Genomic DNA, 24,485 nt, shown 5'->3' on the forward strand with positions numbered 1-24,485 from the left:
GTCCCCAGGAAATCCCTATCTGACACCAGTTGTCCGATATAGGTTATCAGTCCCCTTAGTTCCTCACAATGTACGAAGGCGTGCGTGACAGTTTCACTGACACGCCCGCACCTCGGGCATGTGGGTGGGGTACCAACGCCATGCCTTGACAACCTCCCTCGAACTGACAAGGCTGATCGGTAGCACAACTAGGCCAAGGATGTCTGGAAGTTGTCCAGATACCTCGGCCCGAATGTCCTTCCGAACAGGTTGACAAGCTGTTCCTCTTCGAAGCCTAGTCTCCCCCAGGATGTCGTCGGACATATGCTCTACCAACCCGTAGTGGTAGCCCCGCTGCCGGTATTGCTTGTTCGGGAGAACAGAGCGAGTGCATGTCTGCACTCCCTCTGCCATTCGCTCATTTTTGTTCTCCGCGTGATCCATGCGCCCACGTCCCGAGGGAACGTCAATTGTGGAAGGAAGAACTTGACATGCGGTGACTACAGACGTTCACCATCCAGGTAGAGCCAGTTTTCTCAACCTCAGCGCATCATCAGCCAAGGCATCCCTAACCCACCCTTTAACGGTTTCTGGCAGCACATGAGGCGCCTCACAAGTGGTGGTTTCCCATTCCACAAAAAGCGGAAAAGGATCCGTTCCAGCTTGGTCAGCCACTCCCCAGGGCAGGGCACATCGGTTAGGCAGTTGGTTATCACAGATGCTATAAACACCTGTGCAACCTCGGCCCTCCCTAGCAAGGATAGCAACCTCCCAGATCAAGTCTGGGTTATGGCCGTCACCTTGCCTGTGACCTCGCTCCAGTTTTTCTCCATCTGGAGATGTGGTCCAAACCAGACTCCAAGCAATTTAACCGTCCAACGTCCCACGAAGCTGTTTGGAGACATCGACTTGCCCCTACGGGTGGCGAGGTGCAAGCCGACTGATACTTCCTAGTTAATTTTTGCTCCTGCCACCTCTCCGTATCTTTTGATGGCCTCTTCTACACGAGGTAGCTGCCTTTCATCAGACACGATGATGGTGACATCATCCGCATATCCCGTCACTCTCCTACCGTAACATAGATCACGCCGATCTCCCCGCGTGGCCTCCAAATTCCGCAGCAGTGGCTCAAATGCCAATACATACAGAAGCGGAGGCAGGCCTGGCGAATTGAACGTTCGATCACGAACGGCTTCGAGAAGAAACCGTTTACCCGGACGATTGAATCGATGTCGCTATACATAGCATTGAACCATCTACGAACAGTCGAGTCCAGTCCAACCGCCCTGAGGACTGCTCCCAGATACCGATGGTCAACCCTATCGAATGCCTTAGACTGGTCTAAATTCACCAGTGCCCTACATTTGCCAGAAATTTTACCCACCCGCTCTATAGTGTCGTGTATGAGGTGAAGGTTGTCGTGTATTGTCCTGCCTGGGATGGCACATGTCTGTGCTTCTACCACCAGGTCGCCCACTACAAGTCTCAATCTCTTGGCTAACACTTGGCCAAAATCTTTAACTCTGTGTTTAGCAGAATTATCGGCCTAAAGTTATTAATGTCATTCCCCTTGCTCGGGTCCTTCCTGATCAGTGTCACTACTCCCCGGCTCACATATTTAGGGATTCTCCTGTTCTGCTAGCAGTTCGCATATACACCGGCCAGTATGTTCCCGAACAAGTTTGGCATACTCTTATAAAATTCGTAAGGAAGATCATCCAGTCCGAGCGACTTGTCCCCGGGGCACTCAGAAAGCACCTCTATGACCTCCACAAATGTGATCGGCCTTTCATAGCGCTCCGCCTTACATGCCGAGAGACACGGGCCGCCGGCCAGGAAATCCCGATTGCATCTTTTCCAGTGGGTTTCTGGTGCTGGGATCGATAGCTTACGGTCTCGACATCTCCCTGTCAGCCGGTGATGCTGGTCTTGAGCTCTTGGAGAACCTATCGCAGTTTATAAACTTGTTCTCGTGCGAGTGTGTTCTTCCCTACATTCGTCCCCTGTTCTTTGGTGCCAAACTATTTGCTCTTACCAAGCCCAATGGTGACTTCCGCCCCATAGCAATTGGTGGTACTCTGCGACAGGTGTGTCTGTCTTCAATTTCTAAATGCCTGTCAGCCAAATTTTCTCCTACCCAGCTACGGGTGGGTACTAAGCTAGACTATGAGGCTGAAGCCCATGCCACTAGAGCTTTTACTAACTTGCCTTCTGAGTCCCCAAAGGTCATCCTTAAACTAGACTTCAAAAACGCCTTCAATTCCATCAGTTGGGATGTCATCTTCCGTGTAGTAAGGGAGACTGCTCAAAACCTCTATCACTTTGCTTGGCAAGCTTATCGGGAGCCCTCCAACCTCGCCTTTGGTGACCACCTCATCCCACCTGTCTTTGAAGTCCAACAGGATGACCCACTTGAACCATATTTATTATTATTGTCTTTTTTTTATCATCAAACTAGCAGTATCGCCCGGCGTTGCTCGGGTTTGTAAGGGAAATAACTATATAAGCATTTTTAGAGAGTTATAACAAAAAAATGCATTAAAAATGGAAAAAAATGATGGTGAATTTTTTTTTAATCGTTGACTCATCGTAGACATTTTTAGAGAGTTACTTCCCTTATATATTAGCGAAAAAAATGCATTAAAATGGAAAAAAATGATGGTAAATTTTTTTTTAATCGTAGACTCATCGTAGACGCGCGCTAATACCCAGAAGGCCTCGATATGAATCACGACTATAAGATACCCGGTTTTGGTTAAACTGCACCGCAAAATGTGGGAGTAGTTAGGAATATAAATCGTAGGAGACAGACACACAACCTCTCTTTTATATATAAAGATATTGATCTGTCAAAGATATTGATTAGTGAATACAGGGGTGGGTGGGCAAATGCAGACATACAGTTGTTTGACCCTTCAGTATTCAGATTATTCTATCAAATGTAATATTTTCTTTTATTCATGTCGTTTTGAAGTTATCCTGAAATTAACAGGATGACCCACCCACTTGGACCTTCTCTATTTGCCCTGGCTATTGACGATGTTATCAAGATGGGAGCTGACCTAGACTTGAATGTCTGGTATCTTGACAATGCTTGTTTGGGGGCTCCTGCATTGATATTTTTTTCTTTCTCCTTTTAGTTTTTGTAAAATACATTCCTTTTCATTGAATTATTTTAAATGATATCAGTTTATACAACAAAATAAGAGACGGAAAATGGGATTTCACGAGAGTCTCTTCTCATATACATTTTTACGTATCTTTTTATAGTTTTTATAAACTTCTTTGAGAGGAAGTGTCTCTTTTCTATCAGTTCCTTAAGGGGACACTAGAATATTGCAACAACTAAGCAAAACGATGACTAAAAAACGAGGTACTTATTCAAGAAGTCACCTAAGGGGACAGACACAATCTACACCTGTGATGTAAGACAATTGACTGTACAGTATCTCGCCTGCAAGGTACAGGGATATATATGTATATATATATGTGTGTATGTATATATGTATGTATATACATATACTACGTAATATATGTGTATGTATATATATACACACAAAGGCACATAAGCATTATTTATAGAAACATATTTCTGCATAGAATATATATATATTATATAGTATATTCCTTATTCTTTACTACCCACAAGGGGCTAAACATAGAGGGGGCAAACAAGGACAGACAAACGGATTAAGTCGATTACATTGACCCCAGTGCGTAACTGGTACTTAATTATCGACCCCGAAAGGATGAAAGGCAAAGTCAACCACGGCGGAATTTGAACTCAGAATGTAACGGCAGACGAAATACGGCTACGCATTTCGCCCGGCGTGCCAACGATTCTGCCAGCTCGCCGCCCTAATATATAGTATATTCCTGTGAGAGCTGACACCATAAACAGTGTTTCCATGCCTCTCGTTGTAAAACAGTAAAGTCTCAAAGATTGTTCTTTCGTCTCTTTTCATGGTACGGCTGCATTAACGAACTCCTATCTCACATGTCTGTTCCGTGAAAAGAAAGGAAAAACCGAAAACTATAAACAGAACGAATTTACTTTCACTTTAATTTCCACGAAAAGCATAATCGCGCGCGCACGTCTGTATTTTATATCCTGGCTATTTCAGATGACGCATTCGCTTCCTATCACCTCAAGTCGTCGCTTGCTAAACGCACTCGCAACTGAAATTATATACATTCACAACATCTCAAGCCTTCACTTCTACAATATTATATTTCAATCAATCACTTCGGATACTATGAATATTAATTAAGACTTCTACACACTACGTTAATCGAATTCTATGCATTAAGTATCGGCAATTTTCCTTGATTACGAACGATCCTTTCGATGTCATTTCTCGACTGAATTAGAAATCCTGGAAATATACATACTGTGAGTAAACTTTCCACTCTTGAATTATTTTCAATAGCATCTACGGTATTTCTTTCCACCTGGTACGAAGACTATATATACACTCACAAACACAATGAGCCTTAGACTCAGTCCAAGCGACATCCGCTATACTCAAGATTCAATTGCCTGTAAGTTCCGTAACGGGACAACATTGACAGAAACCATTTCAGATTTAGTCAAAGGTACAATCACGCCTGACGGCATTCCTGTAATTTCGGTTTACCTAAAGGATGGGAAATACTACAGCACTGACAATAGGAGGCTATACGTTTTCAAAGAGCTGCAAAGTCGGAGTCAACCAGACTTGAAGATAAGGGTTCACGTTACGTCGGCGGCACTACCACCATCGAAGTTCACGACGCTTAACGATGGCCAAAGTATAAAAGTCCGAGGACCATCATCAAACAACCGGTTAAGCATGGATTTTGATGACTTATACATGGATTTTGATGACTTATACATGGATTCCGATGATGAATTTTAAAAAAATATTCCATTGCTAAAAGAAAGAAAAAAACAACAAAATCCAAAAAGCACGTTGCCGAATTTTACTGTTCCGAAAACAATCTATAAACTTCAAATTTACCCTCATGTCACCGACAGCATCTCTTCATTTAGAGAAGTGTCAAAAATCCAAAGTCTCTTGTATTTTATTTCAATAACCAACTCGCAAACCAAGTCATAATAATTGCCATTATGCAAGGAACAAAACAAAACAAAACAAAAAACAATCTTTGCGGAAAAAGTTAATTTGGGCGGTGTTTGGTTTCCGTAAGTAGTTTTAGTAAATCTTTACTCCCTACTTTTAAAAACTGTAAATCTAAAAATGGCCGAAAGCGAAAACGTTGCCGAACGAGTGTGGGACAAAATAAATAAACTAAATAAAAAATTTAACCTTTGAAGTATTTTTTTAATATGCTGGCCATTGATAAAATTTCTTTTCGTAAAAAATTTCATCCTATATTAGATGTATATATATATATATTGTTAGCCACTACACACATTTTTTTCTCTCCTTGTTTTTTCTGTGTACCTTTCTGTAGAAGAGCGTAGGCTCGAAACGTAAAAGACTTTTTCTATTTAACGGACTCTTCGTTTGCCGAACGACATGCACGAATGATTTGTTTATTGTTATCAAATGTTCGTGCCGCATATGAGCTCCCCCTCTTCAAATTGACTTTATCTGAACAGGCACACGGTGTGCCACGCGTCAAGTGTTGAAGTGATCGTCGAACATCGCGAGATAAAAGTGATTCAAGGACCAAAATCGAAAATTCGAAATCTGAAGAACTTTCCATTATGAACTAATTACATAATCTCCGCTCTATTCTTCTGTTGGGTTGCTAACTCGAGTTTCCGTTGTCAACAAATATTCACATTCTCTGTGTAATATTTAATTTCTTTAATAGGGCGAATGACGTCCTGTCCTGATTCCAACGCTATACCAATATCGAGGGGTCGCCAACCGTCCTCCCCGGCTGAAACTTAAAAAAAAAAATGGAGCGGGTACGAAGAGGTTGAATAAAAGTTTGGGCGTAACTTCGGTATAGGTACCGGAAGTACCAGATACATTTCAAGAAGTGTTGTTTTTTTTTATAAATATGGGATGTTAGGAGAAAAGGGTTTCTGTTATCTCCAGAAATGTAAACAAAGCCACTTCCGGTACCTAAACCGAAGGATCGCCAAAGTTTGAAACTATCTTAACCATATCTGTTTTTTCTTTTTGTATTTTTGATAGACTGTAAAAAACGGGGAAAAAATGTAACTCAAAAACCCAAAATAATCTTGGGTAAATAAAAATTTGAAAAGAAGAAAAAAAGGTGGCATTCTTTTGTTTTTGTTTTCTTTTCTATCGCAAAGTCTGTTGTGCTAAAAACGGGATTTGATATATATTATATATATATATACACACATGTAAGAGCGAAGGTAAAGCGAATGTACACACTTTTTTTTTTTTTTCAAAATTTTTTTTTTTTAATATCTGTTTACGATATTGAAGAATACGATTTTGTCCAAAAACCACGCTTTCAAAGTTTAATTTCTTAATTCTTCCACCCCAATTTCTCAATTATTAACTTTGTTTTCGAATTCTTTTTAATCCATGTAGAAAAACAGAGATTACGAATCTGGGATTTAAAAAAAAAAAATTTAATCCCCCCTCCCCCACCCATCACCTCCCCGCTTTCAAAAAGCTCAAAATTCCCTTGATGTTTCACGCATTCAAAAATCTCAGACCATTACCAGAAAACCCGACATGCTAGAAACAGCAGCTAAACGACATTATTTCTGGAAAAACTTCCTCACTTTCTAAAAAGTTAAAAGTGAAACATTGGGAGTTTTTAGCCTTTTGAAAGTGGGGAGCTGATGGATATTTGAAGTTGGACAAGGAATTTGAGTGTTTTTTCAAGAAAATTAAAAAAAAAATTCTCAAAGATTCGTAATCTCTCTATATGTCTACGTGGATTACAAGAAAGAGAAAAAAATCCAGCGATTAACTCCTCGATTCTTTTGCGTGGGATCAGGTACCATGACCTCCTAATATGCTGCAAATCCCTTATTTTGGTTCGGAAGAAGAGGGGGACTCCCCGCTTCTCGGAATCATTGGAATTTTTTTTTTTGTTTCGTTGAATGAATTCCTGTGACCTAATATGCTACAAAACCCTTGTTGGGGTCCGAAAAACGGGGTGGGGTGAGGTGGAAGCCTCGGATATTTCAACCCCTACCCCCAATTGATCTTTTTACCCGCACGATTTTCACTAAGGAAAAAGAAAATAGTAATAAAAATCGGGCCAAACTAATTAATTTTTGCGTGTGTGTGTGTTGAGAAAGATGAACGATTTAAAATAAATATATCTTAATTGTTGTGTGAGAAAGATATATTCTGATGATAAAATATTGTATCTTTCAAAAGCATCCTAAATTTATAGACTACTAGCAGTATCTCCCGGCGTTGCTCGAGATTGTAGGGAAATAACTATAAAGAATTTTTAGAGAGTTATAGCCAAAAAATAGCAAAAAATGCATTAAATTCCCCTTCATCAGCTGCCCTGGTTCGACTCAATGCGTGTTTCGAAGGTAAAGGCAGGTATATATATATACATATATACGACGGGCTTCTTTTAGTTTCCGTCTACCAAATCCACTCACAAGGCTTTGATCAGCCCGAGGCTATAGTAGAAGACACTTGCCCAAGGTGCCACGCCGTGGACTGAACCCAGAACCATGTGGTTGGTAAGCAAGCTACTTACCACACAGCCATTCCTGATGCAAAAAAAATACACACATGACAACACTCACTCTCTCTCTCTCTCTCTCTCACCTCCAATTCATATACATCTTTCACTTTCTGCTCTCACTCCAAGGCAAATGCCGCTGTATATATCGTGCACCACAGACACAGGCCAAGCCATACGGACCAAGTCTAGATACACATACACAGGCTGACAAGTATTTACTTTCATTTTCGGTTGCTGCCGTTCGGTTTTTCCTTCTTACTCACCGCTTTACATTTACACAATGAATTTCATACACACACACACACACACACTCCCATTGACTTTTATGTCTATGAGTTAATAGTGAAACACACTGTATGTGTGTGTGTGGGTGTGTGTGAATACAAATATATTAAGTGGAAACACGCCGCACGTGTACCTGCTATCTTCCATGTATACGTACATCAGTGGTTTTCAACCAGGGTTCCGCCAGTACAGTCCAGGGGTTGCGCAAGAAGTTACAAAAATGCTAAAATCGACAGTAATTTTTAATTCTCCTGTGCAGATATGTGTGCATATAAGACAATTAAATTGTTGCACAGGGGTTCCTCGAGCCAGTGGAACGTTTCCTTGTGGTTCCGCTCCAGCAAAAAGGTTGAAAAGCACTGCTCTATACATACATAAATACATCGTGCGAGTGTTTCACTATTCATGAAAGTCAATGGGTCCATGTGTGTCTGTCTTTATGACTGTGTTTGTTTCAACCCGACCGCTTGACAACCCATTTTCTTTACTACCCCCACAAGGGGCTAAACACAGAGGAGACAAAGAAGGACAGGCGGATTAAGTCGATTATATCGACCCAGTGCGTGACCGTACTTACTTAATTTATCGCTGGCAGAACCGTTAGCACGCCGGGCAAAATACTTAGCGTAATTTCGTCTGTCTACATGTTTTGAGTTCAAATTCTGCCGAGGTCGACTTTGCCTTTCATCCTTTCGGGGTCGATAAATTAGTACCAGTTACGCACTGGGGTCGATGTAATCGACTCGATCTTTTGGTCTGTCTTTGTTTGTTCCCTCTATGTTTAGCCCCTTGTGGGTAAATAAAGAAATAGGTACTTAATTTATCCACATCGAAAAGATGAAAGGGAAAGTCAACCTCGGCATCATCACCTCATTTTACATGTCTCTGTAAATTTTGGAGTCAATCCGACGGGATCTAGTGGCCTTTAACCCGTTCTCAATGCCAAAACCAGACGGAAAAACAAACAAACAAATCTTTCGCATTTCAGTTATATAAATAGAGAAGATATTATATATATATATATTATATAGGGAGAGTTTACGAAAAAAAACAAAAGACGAAGACAGGTGGTGTACAAAACAAACAGATGTATTAGTATAACGCTCAGGAATAGGAAAAGTATTTTACGTTTCGAGCCTACGCTCTTCTACAGAAAGAGACACAGAAAAAAACAAGGAGAGAAAAAAATGTGTGTAGTGGCTAACGATCAATCATGGCGGAAACCACAAATTAACCAACACATCGATTGGACCACATTTATCGCTTATTTTTTAAAACAAAGCACGACATGAGAAAATAGGTGATGTAACATATCTTACGGCTGTTTCTGATCGGATTGCCTAAATGCTGTCTATAAATAAACGCGAGAATAAAGTTCATCTTCATAGCGAATTCGAATTAAGGCTGTGGTGTGTGCGAGAGATTCGAAATAAAGGAACCTACCTTCTCTTCGATCTGATGGAGACCCTTCAGTGGTAACAGATCCTTTGACACAGCCCGACCCGAACGCTAGAGACAGCAGCTGCTTCGCCCAAACTTAGCAACGTGTTCACCCGTTTGTCAGCAAAAGCGGGATTAGGACATACGTTACAGCTCGGAATTGTATGTCTTTCTTCCAGTGACTGAGTTGCTCCATTACTCATGGTCCCCAGGAAATCCCTATCTGACACCAGTTGTCCGATATAGGTTATCAGTCCCCTTAGTTCCTCACAATGTACGAAGGCGTGCGTGACAGTTTCACTGACACGCCCGCACCTCGGGCATGTGGGTGGGGTACCAACGCCATGCCTTGACAACCTCCCTCGAACTGACAAGGCTGATCGGTAGCACAACTAGGCCAAGGATGTCTGGAAGTTGTCCAGATACCTCGGCCCGAATGTCCTTCCGAACAGGTTGACAAGCTGTTCCTCTTCGAAGCCTACTCTCCCCCAGGATGTCGTCGGACATATGCTCTACCAACCCGTAGTGGTAGCCCCGCTGCCGGTATTGCTTGTTCGGGAGAACAGAGCGAGTGCATGTCTGCACTCCCTCTTCCATTCGCTCATTTTTGTTCTCCGCGTGATCCATGCGCCCACGTCCCGAGGGAACGTCAATTGTGGAAGGAAGAACTTGACATGCGGTGACTACACCCGTTCACCATCCAGGTAGAGCCAGTTTTCTCAACCTCAGCGCATCATCAGCCAAGGCATCCCTAACCCACCCTTTAACGGTTTCTGGCAGCACATGAGGCGCCTCACAAGTGGTGGTTTCCCATTCCACAAAAAGCGGAAAAGGATCCATTCCAGCTGGTCAGCCACTCTCCAGGGCAAGGCACATCGGTTAGGCAGTTGGTTATAACCGATGCTATAAAACACACCTGTGCAACCTCGACCCTCCCTAGCAAGGATAGCAACCTCCCAGATCAAGTCTGGGTTATGGCCGTCACCTTGCCTGTGACCTCGCTCCAGTTTTTCTCCATCTGGAGATCTGGTCCAAACCAGACTCCAAGCAATTTAACCGGGCCCTCCGTCCAACGTCCCACGAAGCTGTTTGGAGACATCGACTTGCCCCTACGGGTGCCGAGTTGCAAGCCGACTGATACTTCCTAGTTAATTTTTGCTCCTGCCACCTCTTCGTATCTTTTGATGGCCTCTTCTACACGAGGTAGCTGCCCTTCATCAGACACGATGATGGTGACATCATCCGCATATGCCGTCACTCTCCTACCGTAACATAGATCACGCGGATTCCCCGCGTGGCCTCCAATTTCCGCAGCAGTGGCTCAAGTGCCAATACATACAGAAGCGGAGGCAGGCCTGGCGAATTGAACGTTCGATCACGAACGGCTTCGAGAAGGAACCGTTTACCCGGACGATTGAATCGATGTGCTATCATACATAGCATCCATCTACGAACAGTCGAGTCCAGTCCAACCGCCCTGAGGACTGCTCCCAGATACCGATGGTCAACCCTATCGAATGCCTTAGACTGGTCTAAATTCACCAGCGCCCTACATTTGCCAGAATTTTACCCACCCGCTCTATAGTGTCGTGTATGAGGTGAAGGTTGTCGTGTATTGTCCTGCCTGGGATGCACATGTCTGTGCTTCTCCCACCAGGTCGCCCACTACAAGTCTCAATCTCTTGGCTAACAATTGGCCAAAATCTTAACTCTGTGTTTAGCAGAATTATGGGCCTAAAGTTATTAATGTCATTCCCCTTGCTCGGGTCCTTCCTGATCAGTGTCACTACTCCCCGGCTCACATATTTAGGGATTCTCCTGTTCTGCTACCAGTTCGCATATACACCGGCCAGTATGTTCCCGAACAAGTTTGGCATACTCTTATAAAATTCGTAAGGAAGACCATCCAGTCCGGGCGACTTGTCCCCGGGGCACTCAGAAAGCACCTCTATGACCTCCACAAATGTGATCGGCCTTTCATAGCGCTCCGCCTTACATGCCGAGAGACACGGGCCGCCGGCCAGGAAATCCCGATTGCATCTTTTCCAGTGGGTTTCTGGTGCTGGGATCGATAGCTTACGGTCTCGACATCTCCCTGTCAGCCGGTGATGTTGGTCTTGAGCTCTTGGAGAACCTATCGCAGTTTATAAACTTGTTCTCGTGCGAGTGTGTTCTTCCCTACATTCGTCCCCTGTTCTTTGGTGCCAAACTATTTGCTCTTACCAAGCCCAATGGTGACTTCCGCCCTATAGCAATTGGTGGTACTCTGCGACAGGTGTGTCTGTCTTCAATTTCTAAATGCCTGTCAGCCAAATTTTCTCCTACCCAGCTACGGGTGGTACTAAGCTAGACTATGAGGCTGAAGCCCATGCCACTAGAGCTTTCACTAACTTGCCTTCTGAGTCCCCAAAGGTCATCCTTAAACTAGACTTCAAAAACGCCTTCAATTCCATCAGTTGGGATGTCATCTTCCGTGTAGTAAGGGAGACTGCTCAAAACCTCTATCACTTTGCTTGGCAAGCTTATCGGGAGCCCTCCAACCTCGCCTTTGGTGACCACCTCATTCCACCTGTCTTTGAAGTCCAACAGGATGACCCACTTGAACCATATTTATTATTATTGTCTTTTTTTATCATCAAACTAGCAGTATCGCCCGGCGTTGCTCGGGTTTGTAAGGGAAATAACTATATAAGCATTTTTAGAGAGTTATAACAAAAAAAATGCATTAAAATGGAAAAAATGATGGTGAATTTTTTTTTAATCGTTGACTCATCGTAGACATTTTTAGAGAGTTATTTCCCTTATAATTTAGCGAAAAAATGCATTAAAATGGAAAAAATGATGGTAAATTTTTTTTTAATCGTAGACTCATCGTAGACGCGCGCTAATACCCAGAAGGGCTCGATATGAATCACGACTATAAGATACCCGGTTTTGGTTAAACTGCACCGCAAAATGTGGGAGTAGTTAGGAATATAAATCGTGGGAGACAGACACACAACCTCTCTTTTATATATAAAGATATTGATCTGTCAATGCTGGATTAGTGAATACAGGGGTGGGTGGGCAAATGTAGACATACAGTGTTTGACCCTTCAGTATTCAGATTATTCTATCAAATGTAATATTTTCTTTTATTCATGTCGTTTTGATGTTATCCTGAAATTAACAGGATGACCCACCCACTTGGACCTTCTCTATTTGCCCTGGCTATTGACGATGTTATCAAGATGGGAGCTGACCTAGACTTGAATGTCTGGTATCTTGACAATGCCTGTTTGGGGGCTCCTGCATTGATATTTTTTTCTTTCTCCTTTTAGTTTTTGTAAAATACATTCCTTTTCATTGAATTATTTTAAATGATATCAGTTTATATAAGAAAATCAGAGACGGAAAATGGGATTTCACGAGAGTCTCTTCTCATATACATTTTTACGTATCTTTTTATAGTTTTTATAAACTTCTTTGAGAGGAAGTGTGTCTTTTCTATCAGTTCCTTAAGGGGACACTAGAATATTGCAACAACTAAGCAAAACGATGACTAAAAAACGAGGTACTTATTCAAGAAGTCACCTAAGGGGACAGACACAATCTACACCTGTGATGTAAGACAATTGACTGTACAGTATCTCGCCTGCAAGGTACAGGGATATATATGTATATATATATGTGTGTATGTATATACATATACTACGTAATATATGTGTATGTATATATATACACACATAGGCACATAAGCATTATTTATAGAAACATATTTCTGCATTGTTCTTTCGTCTCTTTTCATGGTACGGCTGCATTAACGAACTCCTATCTCACATGTCTGTTCCGTGAAAAGAAAGGAAAAACCGAAAACTATAAATAGAACGAATTTACTTTCACTTTAATTTCCACGAAAAGCATAATCGCGCGCGCACTTCTGTATTTTATACCCTGGCTATTTCAGATGACGCATTCGCTTCCTATCACCTCAAGTCGTCGCTTGCTAAACGCACTCGCAACTGAAATTATATACATTCACACATCTCAACAAGCCTTCACTTCTACAATATTATATTTCAATCAATCACTTCGGATACTATGGAATATTAATTAAGACTTCTACACACTACGTTAATCGAATTCTATGCATTAGTATCGGCAATTTTCCTTGATTACGAACGATCCTTTCGATGTCATTTCTCGACTGAATTTAGAAATCCTGGAAATATACATACTGTGAGTAAACTTTCCTCTCTTGAATTATTTTCAATAGCATCTACGGTATTTCTTTCCACCTGGTACGAAGACTATATATACACTCACAAACACAATGAGCCTTAGACTCAGTCCAAGCGACATCCGCTATACTCAAGATTCAATTGCCTGTAAGTTCCGTAACGGGACAACATTGACAAAAACCATTTCAGATTTAGTCAAAGGTACAATCACGCCTGACAGCATTCCTGTAATTTCGGTTTACCTAAAGGATGGGAAATACTACAGCACTGACAATAGGAGGCTATACGTTTTCAAAGAGCTGCAAAGTCGGAGTCAACCAGACTTGAAGATAAGGGTTTACGTTACTCGGCGGCACTATCACAATCGAAGTTCACGACGCTTAACGATGGCCAAAGTATAACAGTCCGAAGTGGATCAATAGCCTGGTTAAGCATGGATTTTGATGGCTTATACATGGATTTTGATGACTCAAGCACGGATTCTGATGACTTCTTTCTTCTTGTAGAATTATGAATTTAAAAAAAATATTCCATTGCTAAAAGAAAGAAAAACCAACAAAATCCAAAAAGCACGTTGCCGAATTTTACTGTTCCGAAACAATCTATAAACTTCAAATTTACCCTCATGTCACCGACAGCATCTCTTCATTTAGAGAAGTGTCAAAAATCCAAAGTCTCTTGTATTTTATTTCAATAACCAACTCGCAAACCAAGTTATAATAATTGCCATTATGCAAGGAACAAAACAAAACAAAACAAAAAACAATCTTTGCACGGAAAAAGTTAATTTGGGCGGTGTTTGGTTTCCGTAAGTAGTTTTAGTAAATCTTTACTCCCTACTTTTAAAAACTGTAAATCTAAAAATGGCCGAAAGCGAAAACGTTGCCGAACGAGTGTGGGACAAAAATAAATAAATTAAATAAAAATTTAACCTTTGAAGGTTTTTTTTAATATGCTGGCCATTGATAAAATTTCTTTTCGTAAAAAATTTCATCCTATATTAGATGTATATATATATATTGTTAGCCACTACACACATTTTTTTCTCTCCTTGTTTTTTCTGTGTACCTTTCTGTAGAAGAGCGTAGGCTCGAAACGTAAAAGACATTTTCTATTTAACGGACTCTTCGTTTGCCGAACGACATGCACGAATGATTTGTTTATTGTTATCAAATGTTCGTGCCGCACATGAGCTCCCCCTCTTCAAATTGACTTTATCTGAACAGGCACACGGTGTGCCACGCATCAAGTGTTGAAGTGATCGTCGAACATCGCGAGATAAAAGTGATTCAAGGACCAAAATCGAAAATTCGAAATCTGAAGAACTTTCCATTATGAACTAATTACATAATCTCTGCTCTATTCTTCTGTCGGGTTGCTAACTCGAGTTTCCGTTGTCAACAAATATTCACATTCTCTGTGTAATATTTAATTTCTTTAATAGGGCGAATGACGTCCTGTCCTGATTCCAACGCTATACCAATATCGAGGGGTCGCCAACCGTCCTCCCCGGCTGAAACTTTAAAAAAAAAAATGGAGCGGGTACGGAGAGGTTGAATAAAAGTTTGGGCGTAACTTCGGTATAGGTACCGGAAGTACCAGATACATTTCAAGAAAGTGTTCTTTTTTTTTATAAATATGGGATGTTAGGGTTAGGAGAAAAGGGTTTCTGTTATCTTCAGAAATGTAAACAAAGCCACTTCCGGTACCTATACCGAAGGATCGCCAAAGTTTGAAACTATCTTAACCATATCTGTTTTTTCTTTTTGTATTTTTGATAGACTGTAAAAAACGGGGAAAAAATGTAACTCAAAAACCCAAAATAATCTTGGGTAAATAAAAATTTGAAAAGAAGAAAAAAAGGTGGCATTCTTTTGTTTTTGTTTTCTTTTCTATCGCAAAGTCTGTTGTGCTAAAAACGGGATTTGAATATATATATATATATATATACACACATGTAGAGCGAAGGTAAGCGAATGTACACACTTTTTTTTTTTTTCAAAATTTTTTTTTTTTAATATCTGTTTACGATATTGAAGAATACGATTTTGTCCAAAAACCACGCTTTCAAAGTTTTAATTTCTTTCACCCCAATTTCTCAATTATTAACTTTGTTTTCGAATTCTTTTTAATCCATGTAGAAAAACAGAGATTACGAATCTGGGATTTAAAAAAAAAATTTAATCCCCCCTCCCCCACCCATCACCTCCCGCTTTCAAAAAGCTCAAAATTCCCTTGATGTTTCACGCATTCAAAAATCTCAGACCATTACCAGAAAACCCGACATGCTAGAAACAGCAGCTAAACGACATTATTTCTGGAAAAACTTCCTCACTTTCTAAAAATTAAAAGTGAAACATTGGGAGTTTTTAGCCTTTTGAAAGTGGGGAGCTGATGGATATTGAAGTTGGACAAGGAATTTGAGTGTTTTTTTCAAGAAAATTAAAAAAAAAATTCTCAAAGATTCGTAATCTCTCTATATGTCTACGTGGATTACAAGAAAGAGAAAAAAATCCAGCGATTAACTCCTCGATTCTTTTGCGTGGGATCAGGTACCATGACCTCCTAATGCTGCAAATCCCTTATTTTGGTTCGGAAGAAGAGGGGACTCCCCGCTTCTCGGAATCATTGGAATTTTTTTTTTTGTTTCGTTGAATGAATTCCTGTGACCTAATATGCTACAAAACCCTTGTTGGGGTCCGAAAAACGGGGTGGGGTGAGGTGGAAGCCTCGGATATTTCAACCCCTACCCCCAATTGATCTTTTTACCCGCACGATTTTCACTAAGGAAAAAGAAAATAGTAATAAAAATCGGGCCCAAACTAATTTTTGCGTGTGTGTGTGTTGAGAAAGATGAACGATTTAAAATAAATATATCTTAATTGTTGTGTGAGAAAGTATATATATTCTGATGATAAAATATTGTATCTTTCAAAAGCATCCTAAATTTATAGACTACTAGCAGTATCTCCCGGCGTTGCTCGAGATTGTAAGGGAAATAACTATAAAGAATTTTTAGAGAGTTATAGCCAAAAAATAGCAAAAAATGCATTAAATTCCCCTTCATCAGCTGCCCCTGGTTCGACTCAATGCGTGTTTCGAAGGTAAAGGCAGGTATATATATATACATATATACGACGGGCTTCTTTTAGTTTCCGTCTACCAAATCCACTCACAAGGCTTTGATCAGCCCGAGGCTATAGTAGAAGACACTTGCCCAAGGTGCCACGCCGTGGGACTGAACCCAGAACCATGTGGTTGGTAAGCAAGCTACTTACCACACAGCCATTCCTGATGCAAAAAAAAATACACACATGACAACACTCACTCTCTCTCTCTCTCTCTCTCACCTCCAATTCATATACATCTTTCACTTTCTGCTCTCACTCCAAGGCAAATGCCGCTGTATATATCGTGCACACAGACACAGGCCAAGCCATACGGACCAAGTCTAGATACACATACACAGGCTGACAAGTATTTACTTTCATTTTCGGTTGCTGCCGTTCGGTTTTTCCTTCTTACTCACCGCTTTACATTTACACAATGAATTTCATACACACACACACACACACACTCCCATTGACTTTTATGTCTATGAGTTGAATAGTGAAACACACTGTATGTGTGTGTGTGTGTGTGTGTGAATACAAATATATTAAGTGGAACACGCTCGCACGTGTACCTGCTATCTTCCATGTATACGTACATCAGTGGTTTTCAACCAGGGTTCCGCCAGTACAGTCCAGGGGTTGCGCAAGAAGTTACAAAAATGCTAAAATCGACAGTAATTTTTAATTCTCCTGTGCAGATATGTGTGCATATAAGACAATTAAATTGTTGCACAGGGGTTCCTCGAGCCAGTGGAACGTTTCCTTGTGGTTCCGCTCCAGCAAAAAGGTTGAAAAGCACTGCTCTATACATACATAAATACATCGTGCGAGTGTTTCACTATTCATGAAAGTCAATGGGTCCATGTGTGTCTGTCTTTATGACTGTGTTTGTTTCAACCCGACCGCTTGACAACCCATTTTCTTTACTACCCCCACAAGGGAGGCTAAACACAGAGGAGACAAAGAAGGACAGGCGGATTAAGTCGATTATATCGACCCAGTGCGTGACCGGTACTTAATTTATCGCTGGCAGAACCGTTAGCACGCCGGGCAAAATACTTAGCGTAATTTCGTCTGTCTACATGTTTTGAGTTCAAATTCTGCCGAGGTCGACTTTGCCTTTCATCCTTTCGGGGTCGATAATTAAGTACCAGTTACGCACTGGGGTCGATGTAATCGACTCGATCTGTTGGTCTGTCTTTGTTTGTTCCCTCTATGTTTAGCCCCTTGTGGGTAAATAAAGAAATAGGTACTTAATTTATCCACATCGAAAAGATGAAAGGGAAAGTCAACCTCGGCATCATCACCTCATTTTACATGTCTCTGTAAATTTTGGAGTCAATCCGACGGGATCTAGTGGCCTTTAACCCGTTCTCAATGCCAAAACCAGACGGAAAAACAAACAAACAAATCTTTCGCATTTCAGTTATATAAATAGAGAAGATATTTATATATATATATATATATATAGGGAGAGTTTACGAAAAAAAACAAAAGACGAAGACAGGTGGTGTACAAAACAAACAGATGTATTAGTATAACGCTCAGGAATAGGAAAAGTATTTTACGTTTCGAGCCTACGCTCTTCTACAGAAAGAGACACAGAAAAAAACAAGGAGAGAAAAAAATGTGTGTAGTGGCTAACGATCAATCATGGCGGAAACCACAAATTAACCAACACATCGATTGGACCACATTTATCGCTTATTTTTTAAAACAAAGCACGACATGAGAAAATAGGTGAATATCTTAACGTATCTTACGCTGTTTCTGATCGGATTGCCTAAATGCTGTCTATAAATAAACGCGAGAATAAAGTTCATCTTCATAGCGAATTCGAATTAAGGCTGTGGTGTGTGCGAGAGATTCGAAATAAAGGAACCTACCTTCTCTTCGATCTGATGGAGACCCTTCAGTGGTAACAGATCCTTTGACACAGCCCGACCCGAACGCTAGAGACAGCAGCTGCTTCGCCCAAACTTAGCAACGTGTTCACCCGTTTGTCAGCAAAAGCGGGATTAGGACATACGTTACAGCTCGGAATTGTATGTCTTTCTTCCAGTGACTGAGTTGCTCCATTACTCATGGTCCCCAGGAAATCCCTATCTGACACCAGTTGTCCGATATAGGTTATCAGTCCCCTTAGTTCCTCACAATGTACGAAGGCGTGCGTGACAGTTTCACTGACACGCCCGCACCTCGGGCATGTGGGTGGGGTACCACCGCCATGCCTTGACAACCTCCCTCGAACTGACAAGGCTGATCGGTAGCACAACTAGGCCAAGGATGTCTGGAAGTTGTCCAGATACCTCGGCCCGAATGTCCTTCCGAACAGGTTGACAAGCTGTTCCTCTTCGAAGCCTACTCTCCCCCAGGATGTCGTCGGACATATGCTCTACCAACCCGTAGTGGTAGCCCCGCTGCCGGTATTGCTTGTTCGGGAGAACAGAGCGAGTGCATGTCTGCACTCCCTCTTCCATTCGCTCATTTTTGTTCTCCGCGTGATCCATGCGCCCACGTCCCGAGGGAACGTCAATTGTGGAAGGAAGAACTTGACATGCGGTGACTACACCCGTTCACCATCCAGTAGAGCCAGTTTTCTCAACCTCAGCATCATCAGCCAAGGCATCCCTAACCCACCCTTTAACGGTTTCTGGCAGCACATGAGGCGCCTCACAAGTGGTGGTTTCCCATTCCACAAAAAGCGGAAAAGGATCCATTCCAGCTTGGTCAGCCACTCTCCAGGGCAAGGCACATCGGTTAGGCAGTTGGTTATAACCGATGCTATAAACACCTGTGCAACCTCGACCCTCCCTAGCAAGGATAGCAACCTCCCAGATCAAGTCTGGGTTATGGCCGTCACCTTGCCTGTGACCTCGCTCCAGTTTTTCTCCATCTGGAGATCTGGTCCAAACCAGACTCCAAGCAATTTAACCGGGCCCTCCGTCCAACGTCCCACGAAGCTGTTTGGAGACATCGACTTGCCCCTACGGGTGCCGAGTTGCAAGCCGACTGATACTTCCTAGTTAATTTTTGCTCCTGCCACCTCTTCGTATCTTTTGATGGCCTCTTCTACACGAGGTAGCTGCCCTTCATCAGACACGATGATGGTGACATCATCCGCATATGCCGTCACTCTCCTACCGTAACATAGATCACGCGGATCTCCCCGCGTGGCCTCCAATTTCCGCAGCAGTGGCTCAAGTGCCAATACATACAGAAGCGGAGGCAGGCCTGGCGAATTGAACGTTCGATCACGAACGGCTTCGAGAAGGAACCGTTTACCCGGACGATTGAATCGATGTCGCTATACATAGCATTGAACCATCTACGAACAGTCGAGTCCAGTCCAACCGCCCTGAGGACTGCTCCCAGATACCGATGGTCAACCCTATCGAATGCCTTAGACTGGTCTAAATTCACCAGCGCCCTACATTTGCCAGAAATTTTACCCACCCGCTCTATAGTGTCGTGTATGAGGTGAAGGTTGTCGTGTATTGTCCTGCCTGGGATGGCACATGTCTGTGCTTCTCCCACCAGGTCGCCCACTACAAGTCTCAATCTCTTGGCTAACAATTGGCCAAAATCTTTAACTCTGTGTTTAGCAGAATTATGGGCCTAAAGTTATTAATGTCATTCCCCTTGCTCGGGTCCTTCCTGATCAGTGTCACTACTCCCCGGCTCACATATTTAGGGATTCTCCTGTTCTGCTACCAGTTCGCATATACACCGGCCAGTATGTTCCCGAACAAGTTTGGCATACTCTTATAAAATTCGTAAGGAAGACCATCCAGTCCGGGCGACTTGTCCCCGGGGCACTCAGAAAGCACCTCTATGACCTCCACAAATGTGATCGGCCTTTCATAGCGCTCCGCCTTACATGCCGAGAGACACGGGCCGCCGGCCAGGAAATCCCGATTGCATCTTTTCCAGTGGGTTTCTGGTGCTGGGATCGATAGCTTACGGTCTCGACATCTCCCTGTCAGCCGGTGATGTTGGTCTTGAGCTCTTGGAGAACCTATCGCAGTTTATAAACTTGTTCTCGTGCGAGTGTGTTCTTCCCTACATTCGTCCCCTGTTCTTTGGTGCCAACTATTTGCTCTTACCAAGCCCAATGGTGACTTCCGCCCTATAGCAATTGGTGGTACTCTGCGACAGTGTGTCTGTCTTCAATTTCTAAATGCCTGTCAGCCAAATTTTCTCCTACCCAGCTACGGGTGGGTACTAAGCTAGACTATGAGGCTGAAGCCCATGCCACTAGAGCTTTCACTAACTTGCCTTCTGAGTCCCCAAAGGTCATCCTTAAACTAGACTTCAAAAACGCCTTCAATTCCATCAGTTGGGATGTCATCTTCCGTGTAGTAAGGGAGACTGCTCAAAACCTCTATCACTTTGCTTGGCAAGCTTATCGGGAGCCCTCCAACCTCGCCTTTGTGACCACCTCATTCCACCTGTCTTGAAGTCCAACAGGATGACCCACTTGAACCATATTTATTATTATTGTCTTTTTTTATCATCAAACTAGCAGTATCGCCCGGCGTTGCTCGGGTTGTAAGGGAAATAACTATATAAGCATTTTTAGAGAGTTATAACAAAAAAAATGCATTAAAAATGGAAAAAATGATGGTGAATTTTTTTTTAATCGTTGACTCATCGTAGACATTTTTAGAGAGTTATTTCCCTTATATATTAGCGAAAAAATGCATTAAAATGGAAAAAATGATGGTAAATTTTTTTTTAATCGTAGACTCATCGTAGACGCGCGCTAATACCCAGAAGGGCTCGATATGAATCACGACTATAAGATACCCGGTTTTGGTTAAACTGCACCGCAAAATGTGGGAGTAGTTAGGAATATAAATCGTGGGAGACAGACACACAACCTCTCTTTTATATATAAAGATATTGATCTGTCAATGCTGGATTAGTGAATACAGGGGTGGGTGGGCAAATGTAGACATACAGTTGTTTGACCCTTCAGTATTCAGATTATTCTATCAAATGTAATATTTTCTTTTATTCATGTCGTTTTGATGTTATCCTGAAATTAACAGGATGACCCACCCACTTGGACCTTCTCTATTTGCCCTGGCTATTGACGATGTTATCAAGATGGGAGCTGACCTAGACTTGAATGTCTGGTATCTTGACAATGCCTGTTTGGGGGCTCCTGCATTGATATTTTTTTCTTTCTCCTTTTAGTTTTTGTAATACATTCCTTTTCATTGAATTATTTTAAATGATATCAGTTTATATAAGAAAATCAGAGACGGAAAATGGGATTTCACGAGAGTCTCTTCTCATATACATTTTTACGTATCTTTTTATAGTTTTTATAAACTTCTTTGAGAGGAAGTGTGTCTTTTCTATCAGTTCCTTAAGGGGACACTAGAATATTGCAACAACTAAGCAAAACGATGACTAAAAAACGAGGTACTTATTCAAGAAGTCACCTAAGGGGACAGACACACATCTACACCTGTGATGTAAGACAATTGACTGTACAGTATCTCGCCTGCAAGGTACAGGGATATATATGTATAATATATGTGTGTATGTATATACATATACTACGTAATATATGTGTATGTATATATATACACACATAGGCACATAAGCATTATTTATAGAAACATATTTCTGCATTGTTCTTTCGTCTCTTTTCATGGTACGGCTGCATTAACGAACTCCTATCTCACATGTCTGTTCCGTGAAAAGAAAGGAAAAACCGAAAACTATAAATAGAACGAATTTACTTTCACTTTAATTTCCACGAAAAGCATAATCGCGCGCGCACTTCTGTATTTATTACCCTGGCTATTTCAGATGACGCATTCGCTTCCTACACCTCAAGTCGTCGCTTGCTAAACGCACTCGCAACTGAATTATTACATTCACACATCTCAACAAGCCTTCACTTCTACAATATTATATTTCAATCAATCACTTCGGATACTATGGAATATTAATTAAGACTTCTACACACTACGTTAATCGAATTCTATGCATTAAGTATCGGCAATTTTCCTTGATTACGAACGATCCTTTCGATGTCATTTCTCGACTGAATTTAGAAATCCTGGAAATATACATACTGTGAGTAAACTTTCCTCTCTTGAATTATTTTCAATAGCATCTACGGTATTTCTTTCCACCTGGTACGAAGACTATATATACACTCACAAACACAATGAGCCTTAGACTCAGTCCAAGCGACATCCGCTATACTCAATTCAATTGCCTGTAAGTTCCGTAACGGGACAACATTGACAAAAACCATTTCAGATTTAGTCAAAGGTACAATCACGCCTGACAGCATTCCTGTAATTTCGGTTTACCTAAAGGATGGGAATACTACAGCACTGACAATAGGAGGCTATACGTTTTCAAAGAGCTGCAAAGTCGGAGTCAACCAGACTTGAAGATAAGGGTTTACGTTACGTCGGCGGCACTATCACAATCGAAGTTCACGACGCTTAACGATGGCCAAAGTATAACAGTCCGAAGTGGATCAATAGCCTGGTTAAGCATGGATTTTGATGGCTTATACATGGATTTTGATGACTCAAGCACGGATTCTGATGACTTCTTCTTGTAGAATTATGAATTTAAAAAAAATATTCCATTGCTAAAAGAAAGAAAAACCAACAAAATCCAAAAAGCACGTTGCCGAATTTTACTGTTCCGAAACAATCTATAAACTTCAAATTTACCCTCATGTCACCGACAGCATCTCTTCATTTAGAGAAGTGTCAAAAATCCAAAGTCTCTTGTATTTTATTTCAATAACCAACTCGCAAACCAAGTTATAATAATTGCCATTATGCAAGGAACAAAACAAAACAAAACAAAAAACAATCTTTGCACGGAAAAAGTTAATTTGGGCGGTGTTTGGTTTCCGTAAGTAGTTTTAGTAAATCTTTACTCCCTACTTTTAAAAACTGTAAATCTAAAAATGGCCGAAAGCGAAAACGTTGCCGAACGAGTGTGGGACAAAAATAAATAAATTAAATAAAAAATTTAACCTTTGAAGGTATTTTTTTAATATGCTGGCCATTGATAAAATTTCTTTTCGTAAAAAATTTCATCCTATATTAGATGTATATATATATATTGTTAGCCACTACACACATTTTTTTCTCTCCTTGTTTTTTCTGTGTACCTTTCTGTAGAAGAGCGTAGGCTCGAAACGTAAAAGACATTTTCTATTTAACGGACTCTTCGTTTGCCGAACGACATGCACGAATGATTTGTTTATTGTTATCAAATGTTCGTGCCGCATATGAGCTCCCCCTCTTCAAATTGACTTTATCTGAACAGGCACACGGTGTGCCACGCATCAAGTGTTGAAGTGATCGTCGAACATCGCGAGATAAAAGTGATTCAAGACCAAAATCGAAAATTCGAAATCTGAAGAACTTTCCATTATGAACTAATTACATAATCTCTGCTCTATTCTTCTGTCGGGTTGCTAACTCGAGTTTCCGTTGTCAACAAATATTCACATTCTCTGTGTAATATTTAATTTCTTTAATAGGGCGAATGACGTCCTGTCCTGATTCCAACGCTATACCAATATCGAGGGGTCGCCAACCGTCCTCCCCGGCTGAAACTTAAAAAAAAAAATGGAGCGGGTACGGAGAGGTTGAATAAAAGTTTGGGCGTAACTTCGGTATAGGTACCGGAAGTACCAGATACATTTCAAGAAAGTGTTGTTTTTTTTTATAAATATGGGATGTTAGGAGAAAAGGGTTTCTGTTATCTCCAGAAATGTAAACAAAGCCACTTCCGGTACCTA

At 41.4% G+C, this 24,485-nt stretch overlaps 1 protein-coding gene across 1 annotated transcript; it reads left to right on the plus strand.

Annotated features, from left to right (window-relative positions):
- The first annotated feature begins 4,353 nt into the window (after nucleotides 1–4,353).
- LOC118767871 lies at nucleotides 4,354–23,707 on the plus strand. The gene is made up of 4 exons (XM_036513216.1): nucleotides 4,354–4,817; nucleotides 14,035–14,070; nucleotides 19,227–19,234; nucleotides 23,225–23,707. Exons 1-4 carry the CDS (start codon nucleotides 4,467–4,469, stop codon nucleotides 23,283–23,285), a joined length of 456 nt encoding a protein of 151 aa, XP_036369109.1. The 5' UTR covers nucleotides 4,354–4,466; the 3' UTR covers nucleotides 23,286–23,707.
- Nucleotides 23,708–24,485: the final 778 nt, after the last annotated feature.

Source organism: Octopus sinensis, linkage group LG25 (genome assembly GCF_006345805.1).
Source record: "Octopus sinensis linkage group LG25, ASM634580v1, whole genome shotgun sequence".
Lineage (NCBI taxonomy): Eukaryota > Metazoa > Mollusca > Cephalopoda > Octopoda > Octopodidae > Octopus > Octopus sinensis.

What these genes read in the sequence shown, in the direction of transcription:
- LOC118767871 (XM_036513216.1), top strand. Translation starts at nt 4,467, where the DNA reads ATGAGCCTTAGACTCAGTCCAAGCGACATCCGCTATACTCAAGATTCA. An exon ending in ACAACCGGTTAAGCATGGAT is followed by an intron (nt 4,818 to 14,034) that starts TTTGATGACTTA and finishes TTATACATGGAT; the next exon opens with TTTGATGACTCAAGCACGGA.